The sequence below is a fragment of the Eretmochelys imbricata genome, chromosome 17 (genome assembly GCF_965152235.1).
Source record: "Eretmochelys imbricata isolate rEreImb1 chromosome 17, rEreImb1.hap1, whole genome shotgun sequence".
Lineage (NCBI taxonomy): Eukaryota > Metazoa > Chordata > Testudines > Cheloniidae > Eretmochelys > Eretmochelys imbricata.
Window position 1 is genome coordinate 22834653 of NC_135588.1, and position 23173 is coordinate 22857825.

The window sequence follows — 23173 nt, forward strand, 5'->3', positions numbered from 1 at the left end:
CAAATAGCTTTTCATTGGCTGAAACTGCATTTTTGGTGACTAAATTAACATTTTTTCCCATTGATTATACATTGACTGTGCTATTTATCACACGATGGTATGAACTCTAATGCCTAATAATGACCATTTGAATATCAATCTGGTTATTCCAATATTATTAATTTTTGCAGAAATATCCAGCTGATATATTTATCTGGTCTGGCTGGACATTCCATTCATTTGCAAGGATGGAATAAGGTGGATAGTGGTGCACATTTACACAGGTGTTGGCTTAGTGATGTCCAAACAGAAAGATAATGTGCAGAATAGAGTTCCTCCTGGATCTTCCTTGCTCCTGGTCACACAGACTGCATTACTTGCTACTGTTGCTTTAGTCCGCCTCTGGCTGGCAATGAGACTCTTTATTCCTTCCCACTGTGATACTTGCTACTACCATCACCAGATTAGACTATTGTAGCTTCCTCTACCTGGACTTGAAGGTGAAAGGGTCATAGAAACTCCAACTTCTACAACACTTAGTTACCTGCCTTTTGTACTATTTCATGTATGTCCAGTCCCTGCCAGCAGCAGGATGTTAACCCAGGGCATTTTGAAACAAAAAAAGTTAGACTTCTTAAAAAGTGAATTAGACTTTGACAGCCCCAGATGATCTCTATGAAATGTGTCTCCTTATTTCCGCCTGCTAGGCTGTGCTCTTGTCTTTCAGTCATGGATCTCGCCATGGCTTTCCAGACTGTTATCACCTCTGGAATGGAGCACTGAAATACACTCCACATACAGCTATTGCCAAAGACCACTCTAAAACTCCAGCAGATACAGAATTCAGCTGCCCATTTACTCAGTGGTGTTTCCCTAGGGGCACACACGACATCTGTGCTTCTGAGTCTGCACTAACTCCCCATTCATTTCCAGGAGAAATTCAGCAAGTACACTTTGACTTGATAAGCTCTAGTGATATGTGATAAAAGACCTGTGGTACCAAGACTCAGAGCCTGGGTCAGCTGACTTGGGATCATGGGGCACAGGCAGTGGGGCCAAAAATAGCAGTGTAAATGTTGGGGCTCAGGCTGGAGCCCAGCCTCTGAGACCCTCCCCTCTCACAAGATCTCAGAGCCCCAGCCTAATCATCTACACTATTTTTAACCCCACAGACCGAGCCCTGTGAGACTGAGTCAGCTGACCCCGGCCAGCTGCGGCCATGCCACGGGTCTTCGATTGCAGTGTAGATGTACTTTATGGTTCCTCATTACCTGAAAAGCAGTCTTTCTACTTCTTGTCCTGGATCCACAGGAGGAGGTTAAAATAACAAAAGGCAAGGGTAAAAAGAGAGAAGAGATGAGCAATCAGCTAGCACAAATTTGAGATGTTGAGAACGAAATTGATCAAGGAAACAAAGGACATAAAGAGAAGAAATTCTTGAATTGCCTACACACTGATGTCAGTGCCCTAGGTAACAAACAAGAAGAACTGGAATTGCTTGTTTATGAGCATAAATGAGAACTAGTTGATATTGCTGAAACCTGGTGGGATGACTGCATGATTAGAATATTCAAATCAATGATTATAACCTTTATAGGAAGAATTGAGTGGGCAAAAGGGGTGGGGGGTTGGCACTCTGTCAAAGATGGCATTGCCTGTTTCTGAATTGCTGATAACTCGGAAGAAAATTATCTTGAATGCTTATGGATCAATGTCCTAACAGATACATAACAAGAAGGAGTAGCGCTTAGTGTCTGCTACAGATCACCAAACCGCTCAAGGGAACAGGATGACTGGTTTCTTACACACCCATCTAAAATGTGTAGGAAAAAAGTTGTGTGATCTATTTGAGTGATATATACTGGAGGCCTCATGCTTCCAGTACTAAAACATCCTTGGAATTGCTAAACATGATCGGTGACAATTTCCTAACTCAAAAAGTGTTACAGCCAACATGAGGAAATTCTTTATTAGACCTTGTCCTAACAAATAAAGGGGAATAGCTCACACAACTGAAAATTAATGGTAGTTTAGGTACAAGTAATCATGACTAGATCACAGTTATAATGCGCAAGCAGAATAAAGTCCAGACCAGTAACACATATATGTGGTGTTTTAAAAGGGCCACTTTCACAAAGCTGAAAACAATTATGAGCCACATCAGCTGGGAGGAAGAATTTATTTAGAAAATTGTGAATGATAATTGAGAATAATTTAAGAACACATTAACAGGTGCCCTGAAAGTCAAAATTTCACAATTAAGGAAGAAGGCTGTCCTGGGTGAAAAACCAACCTGGTTTAGAGGAGAATTTAAGGCAGCTATAGAAAATTTAAAATATATAACAGAAGAAAAGGGAAGTTGATAATAATGAATAAATCAGAAGTTTGGAATTGTAGGAAATTGATAAGGAAAACCAAGGGACACAAGGAGAAATCTATGGCCAAGGAGAGTTAAGGAAAATAAGGAGGAGTGTCTAAAATATATTGGGAACTATTATGATTACTAGATTGAAAAGATAGAACGAGCAATAATAATTGCAGAAATGGCAGAAGTGTTCAATAAATATATCTATTCTGTATGCGGGGGGGAAACAGATGATATAGTCTCATCATATGGTGATAAGACTCCACGAGTATCTCTGGAGAATGCTAAAATAGAAGTTACTAAAGTTAGACATTTTTAAATCAACAGGTCTAGATAACTTGCACCCAAGAGTTCTAAAAGAACTGGCTGATGAGCTCACTAGACCATTATTGTTCATTTTCAATAAATCTTGGGGAAGTTCCAGAAGAGAGGAAAAAAGCTTAACTTTGTTCCAATTTCTTAAAAGGGCAGTTGGGATGACCTGGATTATTATAGGCCTGTCAGCCTGACATCAATCCTGGCAAGATAATGGAGTGGCTCATACGGGACTCAATTGATTAAAGAAGTAAAGGAAGATAATGTAATTAATGCAAATCAAAATGGGTTGATGGAAAACAGATCCTGCCAAACCAACTTGATATCTTTGTGTGATAAGATTACAAGCTTTATAGATAAAGGTAATTGCGTTGACATAATAGACTTCTAAGGTGTTTGACATAGTACCACATGACATTTTGATTAAAAAACTAGAATATAAAATTAACATGGCACACATTAAATGGATTAAAACTGGCTAACTAATAGGTCTCAAAATGCAACTGTAAATGGGGAATCCTCATCCAGCTGGTGTGTTTCCAGTGGGGTCCCACAAGTATCAGTGCTTGGCCCTGTGCTATTTAACACATTTTTATCAATGAGCTGGAAAAAACAGAAAATCACCCCGATAAAGTTTGCAGATGACACAAAAATTTGGAAGTGTTAAATATTGAAGGAGATTGGATTGTTTGGTAACACTGTGGTTTTTAATCCAGCTAAATTTAAATGTATACAGCTAGGAACAAGGAATGTAGACTATACTTACAGGATGGAGGACTCTATCCTAGCAAGTAGTGACTCTGAAAAAGGTTTGGGGGCCATGGTGGATGATCAGTTGAACATGAGCTGCCAGTGTGATGCTGTGGCCAGAAGAGCTAATGTGATCATGGGGAATCCCAAGTTAGAGTACAGATGTTATTTTACCTCTGTATTTGGCATTGCTGATGGAACACTATGTCCAGTTCTGGTGCCACCAATTTATAAAGGATTTTGATAATTTGGAAAGGGGTCAGAGAAAAGCAACAAGAATGATTAAAGGACTGGAAAACATGCCTTATGGTTAAGGTTATGATTAAGTCATGGGTATTTTTAGTTAAAGTCATGGACAGGTCATGGGTAATAAACAAAAATTCACAGCCTGTGACTTGTCCATGACTTTTACTATATACCCCTGACTAAATCTTAATTGGGGGGTCGGGGGGACTGCTGCTCTGGTGGGGAAGCTGGGGGGCTGCTGCTCTGGGGGGGCCATGGGGCCAGTGGCACCAGTTGCAGGGGCCACTGAGCAGCAGCTGCTCTGACTGCCCCCTGGTGCCGCCCACCCACCACTGCTCCTGATGCCCCTGGGACCACTGCTCAGGCCAGTGCAGCCGGCTGTGAGGCTGCCCCAGCAGCTGGCTGCAGAGCTGCTCCTACAGCAGCTGGTGTGGCTGTCACCAGGGCCGCCCAAGCAGCTGGAAGCCCTGGGTCAGCCACACCAGCAGCTGCAGAAGTCACAGAGGACGAGGAAGTCACAGAATTCATGACTCTGCTTTTCTGAAGTCCCGGGTCCATATTCTGCTGCTTTCCTTTCTTCCTTGTGTCAGGATCCTGAACTTGACCATCTCATGGTCACTGCCTCCCAGGTTCCCCTCCACTTTAGCTTCCCCTACTAATTCTTCCCTGTTTGTGAGCAGCAGGTCAAGAAGAGCTCTGCCCCTAGTTGGTTCCTCCAGCACTTGCACCAGGAAATTGTCCCCTACACTTTCCAAAAACTTCCTGGATTGTCTGTGCACCGCTGTATTGCTCTCCCAGTAGATATCAGGGTGATTGAAGTCTCCCATGAGAACCAGGGCGTGTGATCTAGTAACTTCTGCGAATTGCTGGAAGAAAGCCTCGTCCACCTCATCCCCCTGGTCTGGTGGTCTATAGTAGACTCCCACCACGACATCACTCTTGTTGCTCACGCTTCTAAACTTAATCCAGAGACTCTCAGGTTTTTCTGCAGTTTCATACTTGAGCTCTGAGCAGTCATACTGCTCCCTTACATACAGTGCAACTCCCCCACCTTTTCTGCCCTTCCTGTCCTTCCTGAACAGCTTATATCCATCCATGACAGTACTCCAGTCATGTGAGTTATCCCACCAAGTCTCTGTTATTCCAATCACATCAAAATTCCTTGACTTTTCCAGGACTTCCAGTTCTCCCTGCTTGTTTCCCAGGCTTCTTGCATTTGTGTATAGGCACTTGAGATAACCCCCGATCGCTCCTTTTTCTCAGTATGAGGCAGGAGCCCTCCCCTCTCATGCGCTCCTGCTCATGCTTCCTCCCGGTATCCCACTTCCCCACTTGCCTCATGGTCTCCTTCCCCTGGTGAACTTAGTTTAAAGCCCTCCTCACTAGATTAGCCAGCCTGCTTGCGAAGATGCTCTTCTCCCTCTTCGTTAGGTGGTGCCCGTCTCTGCCTAGCACTCCTCCTTCTTGGAACACCATCCCATGATCAAAGAATCAAAAGCCTTCTCTCCGACACCACCTGCGTAGCCATTAGTTGACTTCCACGATTCGATGGTCTCTACCCAGGCCTTTTCCTTCTACGGGGAGGATGGACGAGAAGACCACTTGCGCCTCAAACTTCTTTATCCTTCTTCCCAGAGCCACGTAGTCCGCAGTGATCCACTCAAAGTCATTCTTGGCAGTATCATTGGTGCCTACGTGGAGAAGCAGGAAGGGGTAGCGATCCGAGGCCTTGATGAGTCTCGGCAGTCTCTCCGTCACATCGCGAATCTTAGCTCCTGGCAAGCAGCAGACTTCTCGGTTTTCCCGGTCGGGGCAGCAGATAGATGACTCAGTCCCCCTGAGGATAGAGTCCCCGACCACCACCACCCGCCTCCTTCTCTTGGGAGCGGTGGTCATGGAACCCCCAACCCTAGGACAGTGCATCTCATGCCTTCCAATCGGCGGAGTCTCCTTCTGCTCCCTTCCCTCAGATGTATCATCTGGTCCACTCTCCGCATTAGTACTTGTGGAGAGAACGTGAAAACGGTCCTGCCCAAAATTCTTATACAAGGGACTGATATGTCCAAATGCAAGGGGACCTACTTTTGTCTCATCCCCAGAATTGGTCTCAATGGAACTGGGTCCAGCTTGGTTTGTCAACTATCTGAGTCGCTTCCCTGCCTGCTGAACAAGATTGTTTACCTATGAGCACAGTCTTTTGATTCTGGGCAAAGATTCTGGTTCCCAATCCTTTGTCCCCCCTTCTTTCTCCCCTAGTATTTTGGGGCTTTCCAGTTGCAGAGAATAAGTCCTGGGCTAATTCAGAGAAAACTAGAGGAGGGCTATCTGCTGGGGCCTCAGCATCAGTCCTGGAGTCACTACTTTCCTCTGACTCCTCCACTGGGAATAATTTTCCAAACCCTGGGAAGTCTCGTCCTATGAGCACCAGGTATGGGAGCTTAAGGACCACACCAGCTGTTAGTCTTGTGGTGTTTCCCTGAACCTCAATTTGTAAAGGGATGGTCGGGTAGTAATTGACATCCCCATATATGCAGGTTATTCCCGTGCTTTTGGCCTGAGACAGCTGGTTCCACCCCACTAGTTTCCTTGAGACCTGCATGACAGCATTGCTAGAGTCTACTAACGCAGTGGTCTCTGTGCCACTCATCCTAACTGGCCTCATGTAGCTATGTGGGATCATCTCAATGCCCATGAGGGTTATTAAGTTACATCTTCATGATCACCTAGACTGCCCTGCAAGAGCTCCTCAGTGTTAGGACATAGAGCTACTATATGTCCTAGTTCCCCACAAGCATAATAACATCTATACATAGCTTGGGGCATCCTCCTATTCTTTGATTATTGGGCCTTAACCCTCAAGCTTCTCTCCCCAGTTCCTCAAGTCCCTTTGTGGCCTCAGGCTGCTCTTTGGTGTCCTTCCTCCCAACATAATCCTACGTGAACTCTTGGAGGTCCGGGCCTTTGGGGCTGGGCCTGGTCTCTTGGTCCAATACATCTCTTCCCAGGTAGTCTGAGAAAGTTCTCTGGCCACCAACTACCTCTCTGAGTGAGACTAAATCATCATAAGAGGAGGGATCATTTTGGCCAACCCACCATCGTAGGTCCAGCGGTAGTCCTCTCATGAACCTGTTCAACACTAAGAGTTCTAAAATCTTCTCTGTGCTGTGGGTCTTGGGATGCAGCCACTTCTGCATTAGATAGATCAGGTCAAACAATTGTGACCTTGGTGCTTTGCTCTCCCGGTACCTCCACTAGTGGAACCTCTGAGCCCTTATAGCTGTCGTCACCTTGGATCTTGCCAGGATCTCAACTTTCAACTGTGGGTAGTCTGTAGCAGCTTCTGCTGCCATGTCATAGTAGGCCTTCTGGGCCTCCTCACACAGTAAAGAGGTGAGGATACTGGCCCAGTGGTCTCAGGGCCAGGCCTCACATAGGGCCAATCTTTCAAATGTGAGAAGGTATGCCGCCACTTCATCCACCATCATCATCTTTTGGAAGTAAATGCTGGCCCTTAGGGATCGCATCATGTCAGGGCCACATGTCGGAGGGATCAGGGCCTTCAGTTGGTTCACGACCTCTTGCAGGGAGGCTCAGTTCTGGTTTGCCTGGCTCATCAGCCGTTGATTCGTCTCCTGATGTAGCCGTACCGACTTCACTTGGGCGGCCATCTGGACCCTGGCATCCTCTTGTTGTGCCGACACTGCCTTCACCAGGGCCCTCACTATGTTGTCCAATTTGGGGGTGATTTTTCTTGCCTCTGGGATAGCCGCTGTGCCAAGATCCTGCTCCTGACGTCACTTGTGGCAAGGCACTTCATGCATCTTGGCAGGCTCAGTGCTTCCCACTCTGGCGTGGTGGGCCTGGGGTAAGTCAGCCTTGCTCTGGAAAGGATTTACTCTCCCACATGGGGGTTTATTCCCCAGTATTTTCTGGGCAGGGTGCCTCTGCAAACAAAGGGAAAAAACAATTCCAAGACAAAACAAAGGAGAATATCTCTCCCTACCCGCACTCTGAGGGTGGTGGCTTTATTATTAGGGGTGCCAGTGGGGTGGGATGCCAGTCCTTCCCGTAAACAGGCAGTCTGTTACGTAGCTTCCCCTGTAGGGAGGAAAACAGCTCTCCACCCTGGAGCAGCTTTTCTTTTGCTGCCACTAGCCCTGCAGTAGCTAGTGTCCCCTCCCATCTCTCACTGGTGGAGGGGGTTTTAAAGGACTCAGACATGCCTTAGCTGGACTCAGGTGTCCCTAACTAACCTGAGGTAACCCCTTTTCCTCTTACAGGGGAAAAGGCCTTTATCATTCTAGGACTAATATACTTGCCTTCCACCACTCTTACAGCTGTCCAGCCTGAGTCTGTCAGAACACCAACAAGTTGTGTATTACACACCACACACTTTTCATTATTATCCTGTACCCTGTACCTGCTAGTTCAAACAAAACATCCTCTTCCATTACCTGTCATTCACCCTTGCCTGGGGAAGGGTCTGTGTGCGTCCCGGTACCATCTCCTAGGAACGTGTTTATGCTAGGGTGACCAGATATCAAGTATGAAAAATCAGGACAGAGTGTGGGGGGTAATAGGAGCCTATGTAAGAAAAAATCCCCAAACATTGGGACTGTCCCTATAAAATCGGGACATCTGGTCACCCTAGTTTATGCAGTAACTTTAGATCTTGTGGGGGAGGGATAGCTCAGTGGTTTGAGCATTGGCCTGCTAAACCCAGGGCTATGAGTTCAATTCTTGAGGGGGCCATTTAGGGATCTGGGGCAAAAATTGGGGATTGGTCCTGCTTTGAGCAGGGGGTTGGACTAGTTGACCTCCTGAGATCATAAATGATCTGGAGGATGGTGTGGATTGCACCCTCAGCAAGTTTGCAGATGACACTAAACTGGGAGGAGTGGTAGATACGCTGGAGGGTAGAGATAGGATACAGAGGGACCTAGACAAATTGGAGGATTGGGCCAAAAGAAATCTGATGAGGTTCAACAAGGACAAGTGCAGAGTCCTGCACTTAGGATGGAAGAATCCCAGGCACCGCTACAGACTAGGGACCGAATGGCTCAGCAGCAGTTCTGCGGAAAAGGACCTAGGGGTTACAGTGGCCGAGAAGATGGATATGAGTCAACAGTGTGCCCTTGTTGCCAAGAAGGCCAATGGCATTTTGGGCTGTATAAGTAGGGGCATTGCCAGCAGATCGAGGGATGTGATCGTTCCCCTCTATTTGACATTGGTGAGGCCTCATCTGGAGTACTGAGTCCAGTTTTGGGCCCCACACTAGAAGAAGGATGTGGATAAATTGGAAAGAGTCCAGCGGTGGGCAACAAAAATGATTAGGGGACTGGAACACATGACTTATGAGGAGAGGCTGAGGGAACTGGGGATGTTTAGTCTACGGAAGAGAAGAATGAGGGGGGATTTGATAGCTGCTTTCAACTGCCTGAAAGGGGGTTCCAAAGAGGATGGCTCTAGACTGTTCTCAGTGGTAGCAGACGACAGAACAAGGAGTAATGGTCTCAAGTTGCAGTGGGGGAGGTTTAGGTTGGATATTAGGAAAAACTTTTTCACCAGGAGGGTGGTGAAACACTGGAATGCGTTACCTAGGGAGGTGGTGGAATCTCCTTCCCTAGAAGTTTTTAAGGTCAGGCTTGACAAAGCCCTGGCTGGGATGATTTAGTCGGGGATCAGTCCTGCTTTGAGCAGGGGGTTGGACTAGATGACCTCCTGAGGTCCCTTCCAACCCTGATATTCTATGGTTCTATGAGGTCCGCTCCAACCCTGATAGTCTATGATTCTATGATCTTTGGGTGTTTCAGTGGCCTCTCCAGGCAGGAATGTGCTTATCTGGTTGGCTAATACCTAGTGTGTTGCTATTCTGAGAAGGCCAGGTCTACTTTAGTTCACAGCCTTTGGCTCATACTGTTAGTGAGGCCTAGGGCTCCAGCAAGGCCTAAAGCTGCTTGCAGGCATTTTACCCTTGTGACTGCTTTTTAATTTCTATCTAACTAGCATCCTCATTCTTATGTAGTTCCCCTTTATAAACTTAATTTTTTGTGTGGTGGATCTTTTTTTGGTCCATTTTCCCCCTACAATGATGTTAAGTTTAACTATATTATGGCCACTATCACCATGCAGTTGAGCTATAACTACCAATCAGACCATATCCTGTTCTCCACTTAGAACTAAATCAAGAATAGCCTCTCCTCTTGTGGGTTCTAGGACTACATGCTCCAAGAAGCAGTCACTGCTGGTGTTTAGAAGTTTTATTTCTGCATATGCCTTGAGGTTTGACAGGTACCCAGTCAATAGGAGGATAGCTGAAATCACCCATTATTATTGTGTTTTCTGGTTTTGTAGCCTTTCTAACCTCCCTTAGCATTTCACCATCACTGTCACCATTTTGGTCAGGTGGTTGGCAGTGTAAGCAAGGAATTTCTATCCATGCAGACTCTGTTGTGCAGTATGATTCATTTAAGATTTTCACCTGATTTGACTCTGCTTTATTTAACATGTATTGCCACTCCCTCACCAAGGCGAACCTACTCCGTCATTCCTGTACATTTTGTTCCCTGCTATTACCATGTACCATTGATTATCCTCACTCCACCAAGTTTCTACGATGCCTGTTATACTAATATCCTCATTTAATGACACTCTAGTTCACCCATCTTAGTATTGAGACATCTCGCATTTGGCTATAAGCCCTTGTGCATTTTGTCACTCTTCAGTTGCTTGCCTTCATGTGTTATGTTTAAATGGGATTATTTTACATTTGACTGTTCCTCACTGGCTCACACCTGTGCTTTACCGACTTCTTTCCTATCCTCCATAGTAGGATATAGAGTTCCCGCTTTAATAAATGTATCCCTAAGGGATGTCTCCATCTGAACCATGTACTGCTCCACACCTGTCGGCTTTGCCCCAGACCTTAATTTAAAAAAAATCCTCTATAACCTTTTGAATGTTATGTGCCAGGTGTCTGGTTCCATTTTGGTTATTGTTAAGCCCATCCCTCCTGTATAGGCTCCTCCTTTCCCCAAAGGTTCCCCAGTGCCTAATAAACCTAATCCCTCTTCCCTACACCACCTGCTCAGCCAGAGATTGAGACCTTGCAGTTCTCCGTTTCAATGGCCCTGCACATGGAACTAGAAACATTTCAGAGAATGCTACCATGGAGGTGCTGTGCTTTAATCTCTTCCCTAGCCACCTAAATTTGGCCTCCAGGATCTCTGTCCCACCTTTCCCTATCTCATTGGTACCTACACATACCACGACCACTAGCTCCTCCCCAGCACTACCTATAAGGCTATCTAGAGGTCTCATGAGATCAATTTCCCAGGGGCTGGTGGGAGCGACCTGGCCCCCCTCTACTATGGGTCTCACCCCAGCGACCCTATTGATAGCATATATATATATGACCCTATCGATAGCATCCGTCCACCGTGCTAAACTGTGTTGCTGCTACAGTTCCCCGGGCCACTTCCCCGCAGCCCCAATTCATCCTTCCCCCAATTCATCTCTGTCCCACCTTTCCCTATCTCATTGGTACCTACACATACCACGACCACTGGCTCCTCCCCAGCACTACCTATAAGGCTGTCTAGAGGTCTCATGAGATCCACTGCCTTCACTACACTAGCAGGCAATTCACAAACCCAACCACTTCATATAAATTAGCATGATTCTGTATAAGAAGAAGCATAACACAAAGTTGAATTGTTTACAGAAATTAGCAAATGTTTGCCAAGCAGGGGTTACAGACTGGAATGGTGTGTCCCTTGCAGCGATGACCTGGGAACCCTGAGGCTGCTGGTCAGTGTGCAGGAAAGGTCAGCGTGGAGCTGGCTGCTGCAGCTCTGCTCCTCAGTTGTTTTGGGCCTGGACTTAATTCCCACATACCAGTGCAGGTCTCATTTTAGAGGGCTGGGCTGTGGACAGCAGTGACTGGTGCACCACTTCGGGGGTCCTTTTTTTCCAGAACAAAGGAGGCATTCCGGAAAAAGGACATGAGCCCCTCAGATTTCCTGAGACATTTAAAGGAGCCAGTGGGAGGAACCAGGTCTGCAATCCGGGCTGCCGATTACATGGAAACCACCCTGAGCCTCCTGAAGAAGAAGCTGCTTCGCGTGGTGAAAGGAGAATTTAATATCACAGGTACTGTGCACATAAGACTGTAAATGGCTAATTAGCAGGAAACCTGTCAATGGCAGGAGAGTCCAGTAGTGGTTCTACTCCAGGACAATATACCCAAGATCAAAACTACTGATGAGCCAGGTGTGGCATGAAACCCCTTAATGACAAAATATGGTCAATGGTGACACAATCACAAATCCTGGTAAAGGAACCCACCTTTTAGCTCATCTAGTCACCTTCCCGTCAGAGCAGTTCCCAGCTGGACATGTGCTACTTCATTGTCCAGTCTAGTAGTGTCCCAGATGTTCCAATTCCCACCATTTCTATTGTCTGCCTAGCTCCTCCTGGCCAGAAGTTAGTCCCTACTGCCCACTGGCTGGATTTGTTGCTCTTCTCTAAAGTTCCCTCAGTCTCACTCCAGTTTTGTGATGATAATTTGCTAGTGCAGTACAGTACACAAATCTGCAGGGAGTTCTACTGAGAGACAAACAGCCTGGTATGGTCCCTTGCTTCTCGATTCTCAATATCCTGGTTATTGCTTTCTTCTTTCCAAGTTTGAAATACCTTCCATATTAATATTATTGTCTGTCCTACCACCGTGCTTTCTCTTCTGCTCCATCATTCTTTAAATCCTCCCATTGCTACGTCCCTACCTGGTCCCCTCAAATGATCATAGAATCATAGAATATCAGGGTTGGAAGGGACCTCAGGAGGTCATCTAGTCCAACCCCCTGCTCAAAGCAGGACCAATCCCCAATTTTTGCCCCAGATCCCTAAATGGCCCCCTCAAGGACTGAACTCACAACCCTGGGTTTATCAGGCCAATGTTCAAACCACTGCGCTATCCCTCCCTCCGATGATGTCACCATAGCCATTGAAAATACCATACATTTTAAACCCCCCAAAAGGAACTTTATCTCATCAGTATTTGAATCAGGCAGGTATACTAAATGTAGGGATTTTGTCATTAGCACTTTTGAATCAGTCCTGATACCTGTCCTCCACTTCAGATGCTCCAAAACTGCTGAGAGATGAAGGTTGCAAACAATATGATTCCTAGAACATGAAGTACTGAGTGAGTTCCTGAATGTGAAGCGGGCCTTTATTCTGCAGGAAAACTGGTGTACTCTGTTGGTATAAACTAGAAAGTGTTTTAAAATGAGATGCTATTTGTTTGTAGAGCTTTCCTGCTGAGGGAGCCATGAAATGGAAGTATTGGAGACTGCTCCAGAAATTATGACAGAAATGACATCACTCTGATTGGCTTCTCTTGCAGATGTACTAAGTAGGAAGCAGAAGGAAATTATTTCCAAGGCAACTGGTTGCGACTATCAGATTCGTTCCATTAGGTGCCCGAGGAGTAGCATTTACCGGACCATTACTGGAGAATGCAACAACAGGTAAAGCATTGATTTTTTTCATGTGTAATAGAGGGTCTTCAGTGTATATAGTGTCCAGTATAGACACATGAATGTTATCGGTATAACACCATTCCAGCAAGCAGAAACAATTGTATTAGTAGTTATTTGTATTGTGTTAACACGGAGGGATCCAAGAGAGGTGCTGTACAAACACATAACAAAGAGACTTTAACCTGGAGGAGTGTAGCAGGCTTTGCTCAGGGGCCTATTGGTCAAACTGTGGACAGTCTCTCCAAGACTTGAGGCTAGTCTTCCAGGCAGCCCTGGGGCCCAGCAGCCAAGCCACCATTCATCACCCCCTCCCCGGCCCTGGAGTCCTCCGATATCTCTCAGGAGGCCAGGGGAAGAGGGAAGGATAGGGGGATCTGGGCCCTTCCTCTCCACCCAGTGCAGGGCCCAACGGAGAGAGGCGAGGGATGGTTCTGACTGCCATTCTGGATCAGCCTTCCCTGTATCACTTCCTACCTTCTTGTTTCCCTTCAGTTTGGGGCATGGCCCAGCCTTCTGCTTCCACAGTGTTGGTAATTCCGGGCTTCAGCTGTGGGTGGGCAGGGATGCTTCCTAGCTCACCCTTGGAATCCAGTTGTCCCCTCTAAGTCAGGGGAAAGGGGATCCCAGCCAGTCCCTGTCCTTCCCCTGTAGATTGCTCTGCCTCAGTGACTGCAACCTGTCTGACTTCTTGTAGTCAGTGTCTCCTGCACACACCCCTCTGGAGGGAGGGATAGCTCAATGGTTTGAGCATTGGCCTGCTAAACCCAGGGTTGTAAGTTCAATCCTCAAGGGGGCCATTTAGGGATCTGGGCAAAAATTGGCGATTGGCCCTGCTTTGAGCAGGGGGTTGTAGTAGATGATCTGCTGAGGTCCCTTCCAACACTGATATTCTATGATTCTCTGCCAGAACTCCCTTTTAAGCAGGTCTTCCATAGCAAGCATGCCTGATAGCTGCTGAGGAGCAGGGCTTTCTTGGACCAATACTGTTCCACCATTCTTTTTACCATGGTGTGAGGTCTGTAAACCCCATCACAAGGAGGTTTGGAATTTCTTTAAGTCAAAGGTGCAAAAATTATCTGGATTTTGCATTCCAAGCAAAGGGCAAAGCTTGTAGGGAAGAGCTCCACACGTAACTCGATGAATAATCACCTCAAAGTGATACTAAAACTAAGATGACAGCATACAAGAAATCATAGAAATGTAGACCTGGAAGGGAGCTCAAAAGGTCATCGAGTACATCCCATCTGTGCTGGGGCAGGGCCAAATAAACTTTGACCATCCCTGACAGGGGTTTGTCCAACTTGTTCTTAAACCCCCCCACTGACGGTGTTACAGGGTCCCCAGGGTGCAACCGGGACTGTGGGACCACTGAGCCCTCTGTCCCACCAACCTGGGGTATCCCTTTCACACTGTGATGCTGATGTCTATCAAGAATCCTCTGACAGGCACCACATTTGCACAGACATCCACAGGCAGGGATACATCCAGCTGTATTACATGAATGATCTCCCAGCCACTCATGAACCATGTGTAGGGAGGCTCCAGCCAATTTCTCTCAGTTCCCCAGTCTTACACCCCAGAACTGTTCCATCTTGCAATAGTCAGAAGCCTGACCAGTGTAAGTTCATTATCCAGTTTGGCCCTCCCTCAGTGTGGAATGGATACACACTAGCCTTTGTAAACTGAGCTGCTCTGACTCTGTGGGTGCTCCAGGGCTGGAGCACACATGGGGGAAAAATGGTGGGTGCTGAGCACCCACCGGCAGCACCCCTATCAGCTCCCCCACCAGCGTCTCCCACCTGCTGGCAGCCCCGTGGATCAGCACCTCTCCCTCCCTCCCCACTCCTCCTGTCCACCGCAATCAGCTGTTTCACAATATGCAGGAAGCTGGGAAGGTGTGGGAGGAGTGAGGACACGGTGCGCTTGGGGTGGGGGTGGCGGAACTGGGTGGGAAGAGGCAGGGTGTGGGTGGAGCAGGGGTGGGGCCTTGGGGGAAGAGGTGGAATGGGAGCGGGGCCTGGGGCAGAGGCGGGGCTTGGGCACCCCCTGGCCCTTTGGAAAGTCGGCACCTGTGGCTGAGATTTCCCAAGCACTTCAACCAAAACACATTGTTTTAGGTAAAATATAAACACATTTATTAAGTACAAAAAATAGATTTTAAGTGATTATAAGTAGCAGGCATAGAGATCAGAGTTGGTTACTTAAGAAAGAAAAATAAATTTGCAGTCTAATTTCTAAAAACTAAGCAGGATTTGAATCAGTGTCTCACCCTGACAGATGATACAAACAGGTTACAGATCCTCCATACATAAACTGGTAATATATTTTATTGGACTCACATGGCTACAACACTGCAAACAAAGGCAGATCATGTCAGACTAATCTGAAATCTCTCTTTGATAAAATGGATGATTTCTTTCATAAGGGAAATGCAGTAGATCTAGTTTATCTGGACTTCAGTAAAATATTAGACACAGTACCACATGGGAAACTATTAACATAGATTTCAGAGTAGCAGCTGTGTTAGTCTGTATTCGCAAAAAGAAAAGGAGGACTTGTGGCACCTTAGAGACTAACAAATTTATTTGAGCATAAGCTTTCGTGAGCTACAGCTCACTTCATTGGATGCATTCAGTGGAAAATACAGTGGGGAGATTTATATACATAGAAAACATGAAACAATGGGTGTTACCATACACACTGTAACGAGAGTGATCACTTAAGGTGAGCTATTACCAGCAGGAGAGCGGGGCGGCAGAGGAACCTTTTGTAGGGATAACCAAGGTGGGCCATTTCCAGCAGTTGACAAGAATGTCTGAGGAACAGTAGGGGGTGGGGGAGAATAAAAAAGGAGAAATAGTTTTACTTTGTGTAATGACCCATCCACTCCAAGTCTCTATTCAAGCCTAAGTTAATTGTATCCATATTGCAAATTAATACCAATTCAGCAGTCTCTCGTTGGAGTCTGTTTTTGACATAGAGAAGATGGGGATTGGTACAGGAATTGAGAGGTGGGTAAGGAACTGGCTGAAAGGAAGATGACAATGGGTTGTGCTGAAAGGGAAACTATGGAGGGAGGTTGCCAGTGGAGTTCCTCAAGGATCAGCCTTGGGAATGAGCTTATTCAACATTTTCATTAATGACCTTGACACAAAAAAGTAGAAGTGCCTGCAGTTTTGTGTATTGTAAAAATACACCAATCTATGGTCCTTTCAGGTACACGGTTAATGGTGACATGTTCACTTTAGGTGTATTACATGATTTCAGTGGGAGTTAGGGTCCAGATTTTCAAAGGATTTAGGTGCCTAATTATGCAGATAGGTGTCCAGTGGGGCACCTAAATCCTGTTGGGTGCTCTAAACCTCTGGCTTCTAGAGCTGTGGGGGAGGTGAGCAGGAAGAGCATAGGGCAGTGGTGGGCAACCTGTGGCCCATGGGCTGCATGTGGCCTGTCATAAATATAAAGGGAAGGGTAAACCCCTTTAAAATCCCTCCTGGCCAGAGGAAAACTCCTCTCACCTGTAAAGGGTTAAGAAGCTAAAGGTAACCTCGCTGGCACCTGACCAAAATGACCAATGAGGAGACAAGATACTTTCAAAAGCTGGGAGGAGGGAGAGAAACAAGGGGTCTGTGTCTGTCTGTATGCTGCTTTTGCCGGGGATAGAACAGGAATGGAGTCTTAGAACTTTAGTAAGTAATCTAGCTAGGTATGTGTTAGATTATGATTTCTTTAAATGGCTGAGAAAAGAACTGTGCTGAATAGAATGACTATTCCTGTCTGTGTGTCCTTTTCATAACTTAAGGTTTTGCCTAGAGGGATTCTCTATGTTTTGAATCTAATTACTGTGTAAGGTATCTACCATCCTGATTTTACAGAGGTGATTTCTTTACTTCTATTAAAAGTCTTCTTGTAAGAAAACTGAATGCTTTTTCATTGTTCTCAGATCCAAGGGTTTGGGTCTGTGGTCACCTATGCAAATTGGTGCGGATTTTTACCAAACCTTCCCCAGGAAGTGGGGATCAAGGGTTGGGAGGATTTTGGGGGGAAAGACGTGTCCAAACTACGTTTCCCAGTAAACTCAGTTAGAGTTTGGTGGTGGCAGTGGAGATCCAGGGACAAAGGATAAAATTAATATGTACCTTGGAGAAGTTTTAACCTAATCTGGTGAAAGTAAGCTTAGGAGGTTTTCATGCAAGTCCCCACATCTGTACCCTAGAGTTCAGAGTGGCGGAGGAATCTTGACATGGCCCATCAAGGTAATCCACTGGCAGGCCACCAGACAGTTTGTTTACATTTGCATGGCCGCCTGCAGCTCCCAGTGGCTGTGGTTTGCTGTTCCCGGCCAATTGGAGCTGCAGGAACGTGCTGGCTGCTGCTTCCCGCAGCTCCTATTGGCCAGGAATGGCAAACCGTGGCCACTGGGAGCTGCGAGCAGCCATGCAAATGTAAACAAACTGTCTGGCGGCCTGCCAGCGGATTACCCTGATGGTCCGCATGTGGCCTGTGGGCCGCAGGTTGCCCACCACTGGCATAGGGGCTCTTTGCCTCACCTGCAGCAAGGCTGGAAGGCTCTTGTCAATTTCACAGGCAGCCAGAAAGCCAAAAAATTGCCTTTCAGCTCTCCCAAAAGAGAAAGTTTCTTTAAATCCCTTCCCTTGAAAAAAATAATGTTTTTGATATTTTGTCTTGGCTTGGGATGAAAACGTTTCTAAAAACACACATTTTTCCATGGGAATGGATTCCCATTTTTGGATCAGCTCTCGTTGTGAGCACAGGTATATTGAGGGTTGTGAGGCACTCATACTGCCGTGATGGAGACCATATAAGTAGCTTAGCTTTAAATTCTGAATTACAAATGTGAGTATAACAACAACATGAGGATTCGTCCTTTTACCTCAGTATTAACCACAGCCTGCACTAAGAGACTTTGAGTCTTTGCCTCGGAGGGTTGTCTGTCCACAATATAGCTGTTGCCTCTGAACCCGAAAACGATTCCTTTCTATCGTTCGAGCAATTCAACTTAGGTTCCCGGGAGAAAAAGAAATTCTGCTTCTCTGCAGGCCGTGTCCTTTCTGAAATAATTTACTTGTTTGTTTTCTTCCCAATGTTCCAGGAAGCATTCTTATTTTGGAGCTTCCAATCACGGATATGCCCGATGGCTCCCGGCGGAGTATGAGGATGGAGTGTCTCTTCCCAGAGGGTTAACTGAAGGAAAACTTTACAACGGATTTCCGCTCCCACTGGTACGAGCCTGTGAGGTCGTTTGATTCCTTGTTTAATCAATGCCTCCCATATTTCAGACCTGTCCATGGCTGGGGGAAGTGCTCCCTGGGCAGAGGCCCAGGCCAGGCTACAGCCCATTTAAGTCTATTCTGAGGGCACAAGTGAGGTTTAAGCAGTACATATGTCTTGTGCTGGGCTGTGTTGCTTCGAGCGCTCCACACACCTTCATACCTTGGCAGGTGCTGCATGTGCAGGGAATTCATGCACACCGAATAGCATTCCTGTTACCCTCCTGTGGAGAAGAAAGCGCTCATTGGATCAACGTTTTCCGGGGGTTGCTCAACCCCAGCTTTTCCCCAGGCCCCATCCCAAGTCCACCCCTTCCCCCAAGGCCCCATCCTGTCTCTTCCCGCCCCTCCCCTGAGCTCCCCACCCTCACTCTGCTCCCTCCCCCCAGCACCTCCTGCATGCCGTTGAAGAGCTGGTTGTGGAGGATGGGAGGTGTTGGGGGGTGGGGGAGGAGCCGCCATGAATGAGTGCTGAGCACCCACTGTTTTTTTCTGGAGGGTGCTCCAGCCCTGGAGCATCCATAGAATCGGCACGTGGGCTTGCACTCTGCATGGGGTGAATTTCACCCCAAATGGATATGCCAGTTCTGTGCCCCGGGCATTGGTGTCTGTAAGGTGGAGTAACTCCTGCATCTCCACCTTCCTAAGGTGCTTTGAGACCCATTGAGGCCTGAGAACGGTGTCAATGCATTGCATCACTAGCAAGCATTCTCATTCTCTCATTCAAACAGTTTATGTCCTTGCTTTCATACTCAGAGATCCTGGGTTCAAACCCTTCAGACTCCCTGACATTCTACTTCTGTCAAGCAAATAACCCACTGGCAACATGTGTGTCATGCCCAGTCCAGAAGTCCGTCCACATAGAGGACCTGAGGAAGGACTCTGTGTAGCTTGAAAGCTTGTCTCACTCAACAACTGACGGGCTAATAAAAGACATTCCCTCAGCCACCTTGTCTCTCTCATAGCCTGGGACTGACACGGCTACAACAACACTGCATACACACAGAGGACAATAGCCTACTACCGCTCTAAGCTAAAGGAGCAACTCCTTCAGTTGAAGAATAAGAGATCTATGTTCAAACCCTGCTGCTAACCCAAGCTCCTGGGTTACTACAGCTGCACATGATGGAATTGTGTTTCTTCAGGGTCTTTAAATTCTAGGAAACTCTATACCAGAAAATATTGTTAAAAGAAGGTTGCAAATTTGAGCCCTCAAAAGTGAGGGAATGCCAGAATCACAGTCGCCAGCTTCTTTCACGCCCCAGTGGTGCTCAACCCACCACTCTGCTCCACCCGAGGCCCTGCCCACACCCCACCTCTTTCTGCCCCCACTCCACTCCTGTCCCACCTCTTCCTGCCCAGTTCCAGCCCATCCCCTGAGTGTGCCCTGTCCCCGCTCCCCCCACCCAGGGTCTCCTGTAAGCCATGAAATAGCTGATCGTGGAGTGCGGGAGGTGCTGGGAGGGAGGAGAAAGAGTTGATCCAGGCTTCTGGTGGATGGGAGGCGCTGAGGGGAAGTGGGGGGAGCTGATTGGAGCACCCATGGAGTCAGTGCCTATGGCCAGAATGAACCCAGCACTCCCACTCCTTCTGGGTCATCCAGCTTGCACTCTCTCCCACTGCTCTGACCCTCAGCTCTGTGGAGAAGTCGAGGGGAGAGCATCCACAGTACCACAATGGCAGAAGCGCTTCCCTTCCTCACAGAGGGGAGAGATCTGTTCACAAAGGGTGTCTTTCATGTGCAGATGGGGGGTGATGATCTCAGTCTGGCGTCAACACACATGACTGAATACACGCAGGGAGCAGATTGGTTGAGTAAGGAAGTTCCATTTTAAGAGTCACTGTTCAGAGTAAAACCAGACTGTAACGCTTTCCTCCTCTTCCTCCTCACCATCATGGTGTATTGTGGTTGTGCCTAGGACCCCAGTCATCAGTCAGAACCCCATTGTGCTAGGCACTGTGCAAACAGAACAAACATCTTCCAATCTAAATATAAGATGAGGCAAAAGGTGGACACAGACAGACAGATGGGGAGCACAATGCAACATCACAGGGCAGCATGATGGATAGGGTCTCGGCTCACCAGCTACCTAAACACTACCTAGTTTTTTGTAGGCATGATGGCAAAGGAGAGTTTGAAGAGGGGTTTTGATGGAGGACAGTGAAGTGGCTTTGCAGGTGTTTTACAGGGAGCTTCTCCCAGTCGCTGAATGGCAGCAAGGGAGAAAGCACAAAGCTGCTTCTTTAAAGATTCCAGTGGGCGATGAAGGCTGCGTCATTGGCAGTTCATTGAACTTCATCACTGATGTTCAGAAATTGACTTTCAGCATAACAAAGTGTTGTGTCTGATACTTTCCTGAGGTCTGTAGCAGGCTACCCCTAAAGTTACAGCACTTCCCCTATGGAGCTAAACACGTTCACTGTGTCTCAATCATAAATGGTTTTGTTTTGATTCTATGCAGGTTCGAAAAGTGTCAAATGAAATAATTCACACAGCCAATGAGAATGTCACGCAAGACCAGGAGTACTCTGTCTTCTTCGTGCAGTGGGGTCAGTGGGTTGACCACGATTTGGACTTAGCCCCTGTCACTACTACAAAAATCAACAATAAAGAAGTTCATTGTGAGACCAGTTGCACCTTTGAGCCACCTTGCTTCCCAATTAAGGTACAACTACAACCTTGACTCCCTTCCTTCTTTGCAGGGCTCTAAGCCTGAGACTAGTTTAGAAAGTTAGACCCAGAAAGACTTTATGGTGAAAGAATAGAGAGAGCAAAGACATGAATTCTTGAAAGAGCCTAAAGCACCTAGAACATTGTATATATTACAGGGGAGCTAGAAGTAACCCCTATATTTAGGTTGCCTAACACTTTGCTGTCTGCAGGGATTGGTTTCCAAACCCAGCAGTATCAACCTAGTGGTGAGAGTCTGCAGCCATGACAGGCCAGTGGTGAGAGTTTGCAGGGTGTGAGGTAGGGGAACCTGGGCCCTCCCTGCTCATTCAGGGCCCCTGTGACTGGCAGGTCAGATACACAGCCTGGGGCAGACACCCCCCAAGCCTGCTCCCTGGGTCACTTCTTACCCCAGCCTCTGCCCCTCCAAAGTCACAGCAGAGTCTGCTTATGGACTCACCGAATATGACTAACACGGCTGCTACTCTGAAACCTGTCACCGAATAGGGTTTCTCCCTGGCAATGATCCGAAGGCTCTTCTCCATCAGTCGCAGCCCACTGCTCCCAGTCTCCTCAGGCAGCTCAGCAGATGGGTCTGGTCCAAGTGGTGGGAGCTCCTGTAGCCTCCCTGTAGGAGCTAACTACGTAGAACTGCTCCCTTGCTTTATCTACTCTGACACAACTGGGCTGCTCCCTTTTGAGCTCTGCCTCCATTGTGAGCAGGCCCTGCATATGCAGCTGGCCTGGGTGTTCTGGGCTACTCATTAACCCTTGGTTCCTCAGAGTGGGGCTTGTACACCCCTGTGGTGTTTAGATGTTTCTTAAAAAGAAAAGGAGGACTTGTGGCACCTTAGAGACTAACCAATTTATTTGAGCATGAGCTTTCGTGAGCTACAGCTCACTTCATCAGATGCTGTAGCTCACGAAAGCTTATGCTCAAATAAATTGGCTCGTCTCTAAGGTGCCACAAGTCCTCCTTTTCTTTTTGCGAATACAGACTAACACGGCTGTTACTCTGATAGATGTTTCTTGTAATTATTAGAGCTGGGAGCACTGGCTGTTGGGAGTCTGAAAGGACAGGAAACAGGAAGGAGGGGGAGGAGTTCAGAGGCTGGGAGAAAGCTACAGAGGGTGCAGCAGCAGCTTGGTAAAGGGGTTTCCACTTTGAAAATAAAGTCCTGTTGAAGCTTGTTAGTACCTTGCCTGGTTGATACAACACACCCCGTCACAATTCCATCATAAAATACTCTTGCAAGCTTTTCTGGGATGATCTACTAGCTCCACTGTTTGCAGCTGGCTTTTGAAATTTGGCATAGCGAAAGCCCTGGAGCCAGAGAAGTGCCCGTTCATTGCCCTGTGTAATTCTGTTCACGTTTTGCTGAGATACAACAAATAGTTGAAAAAATGGCCATTTCCCCTCTCTCACTTTCATTCTTCAGAAACATGTTGGTAGCCTGCTGAAAAACTAACTGAACAGCACATTCGAAGGCGGGGCCCACACTGCTGCCAAAGAAACAGTAGCCACTGTACTGCGAATGTCTATCAGCTGAAAAAGGGTATTGTGGGGAGAGACAGACTGGGATGCTGCACCCACCACCTTCCCCAAGCCAAAGAAGACAGGGAATTACTTGCACAAAAACTACATTAAAGGAACACTATTTAGACTGCAAAGTCAAGCAATCCAAAGTTTAAAAATACCAGAATTCAGGTTGTCCATGCAGCCTTTACTCTGTCCGCTGGCACATAGTGATCATGCTACAGTCTTTTATTATGTGATAAAATACTATTTTTTCTAGGATTCGTTTAGTGCACAGAATGGACACACAAAAGGCAGAGTTAAGAGCAGCCATAAAATTTGTAATTTCCTAACTTTTGAGTGCTTGACTTTGTGATCTAAATAATATTCTTTAAACATAGTTGGGATTTTTGTTTAATTGGGTTGTTTGAGAGTAGGGTTGTATGTAATATTTTTATAAATCAGGAAAAGAACTCGGGCATCACTGTGGACGTTTCA

General features: G+C 46.8%; 1 protein-coding gene across 1 annotated transcript in view; it reads left to right on the forward strand.

The window, feature by feature from the left end:
• LOC144276690 (myeloperoxidase-like) overlaps positions 1–23173 on the forward strand; it is a 64292-nt gene that overhangs the window by 9126 nt on the left and 31993 nt on the right. The window contains exons 4-7 of the mRNA XM_077836950.1: positions 11631–11806; positions 13062–13185; positions 18311–18440; positions 20951–21154. Of these exons, the coding sequence (XP_077693076.1) occupies positions 11631–11806; positions 13062–13185; positions 18311–18440; positions 20951–21154 (634 nt within the window). The remainder of the gene's footprint in view (positions 1–11630; positions 11807–13061; positions 13186–18310; positions 18441–20950; positions 21155–23173) is intronic.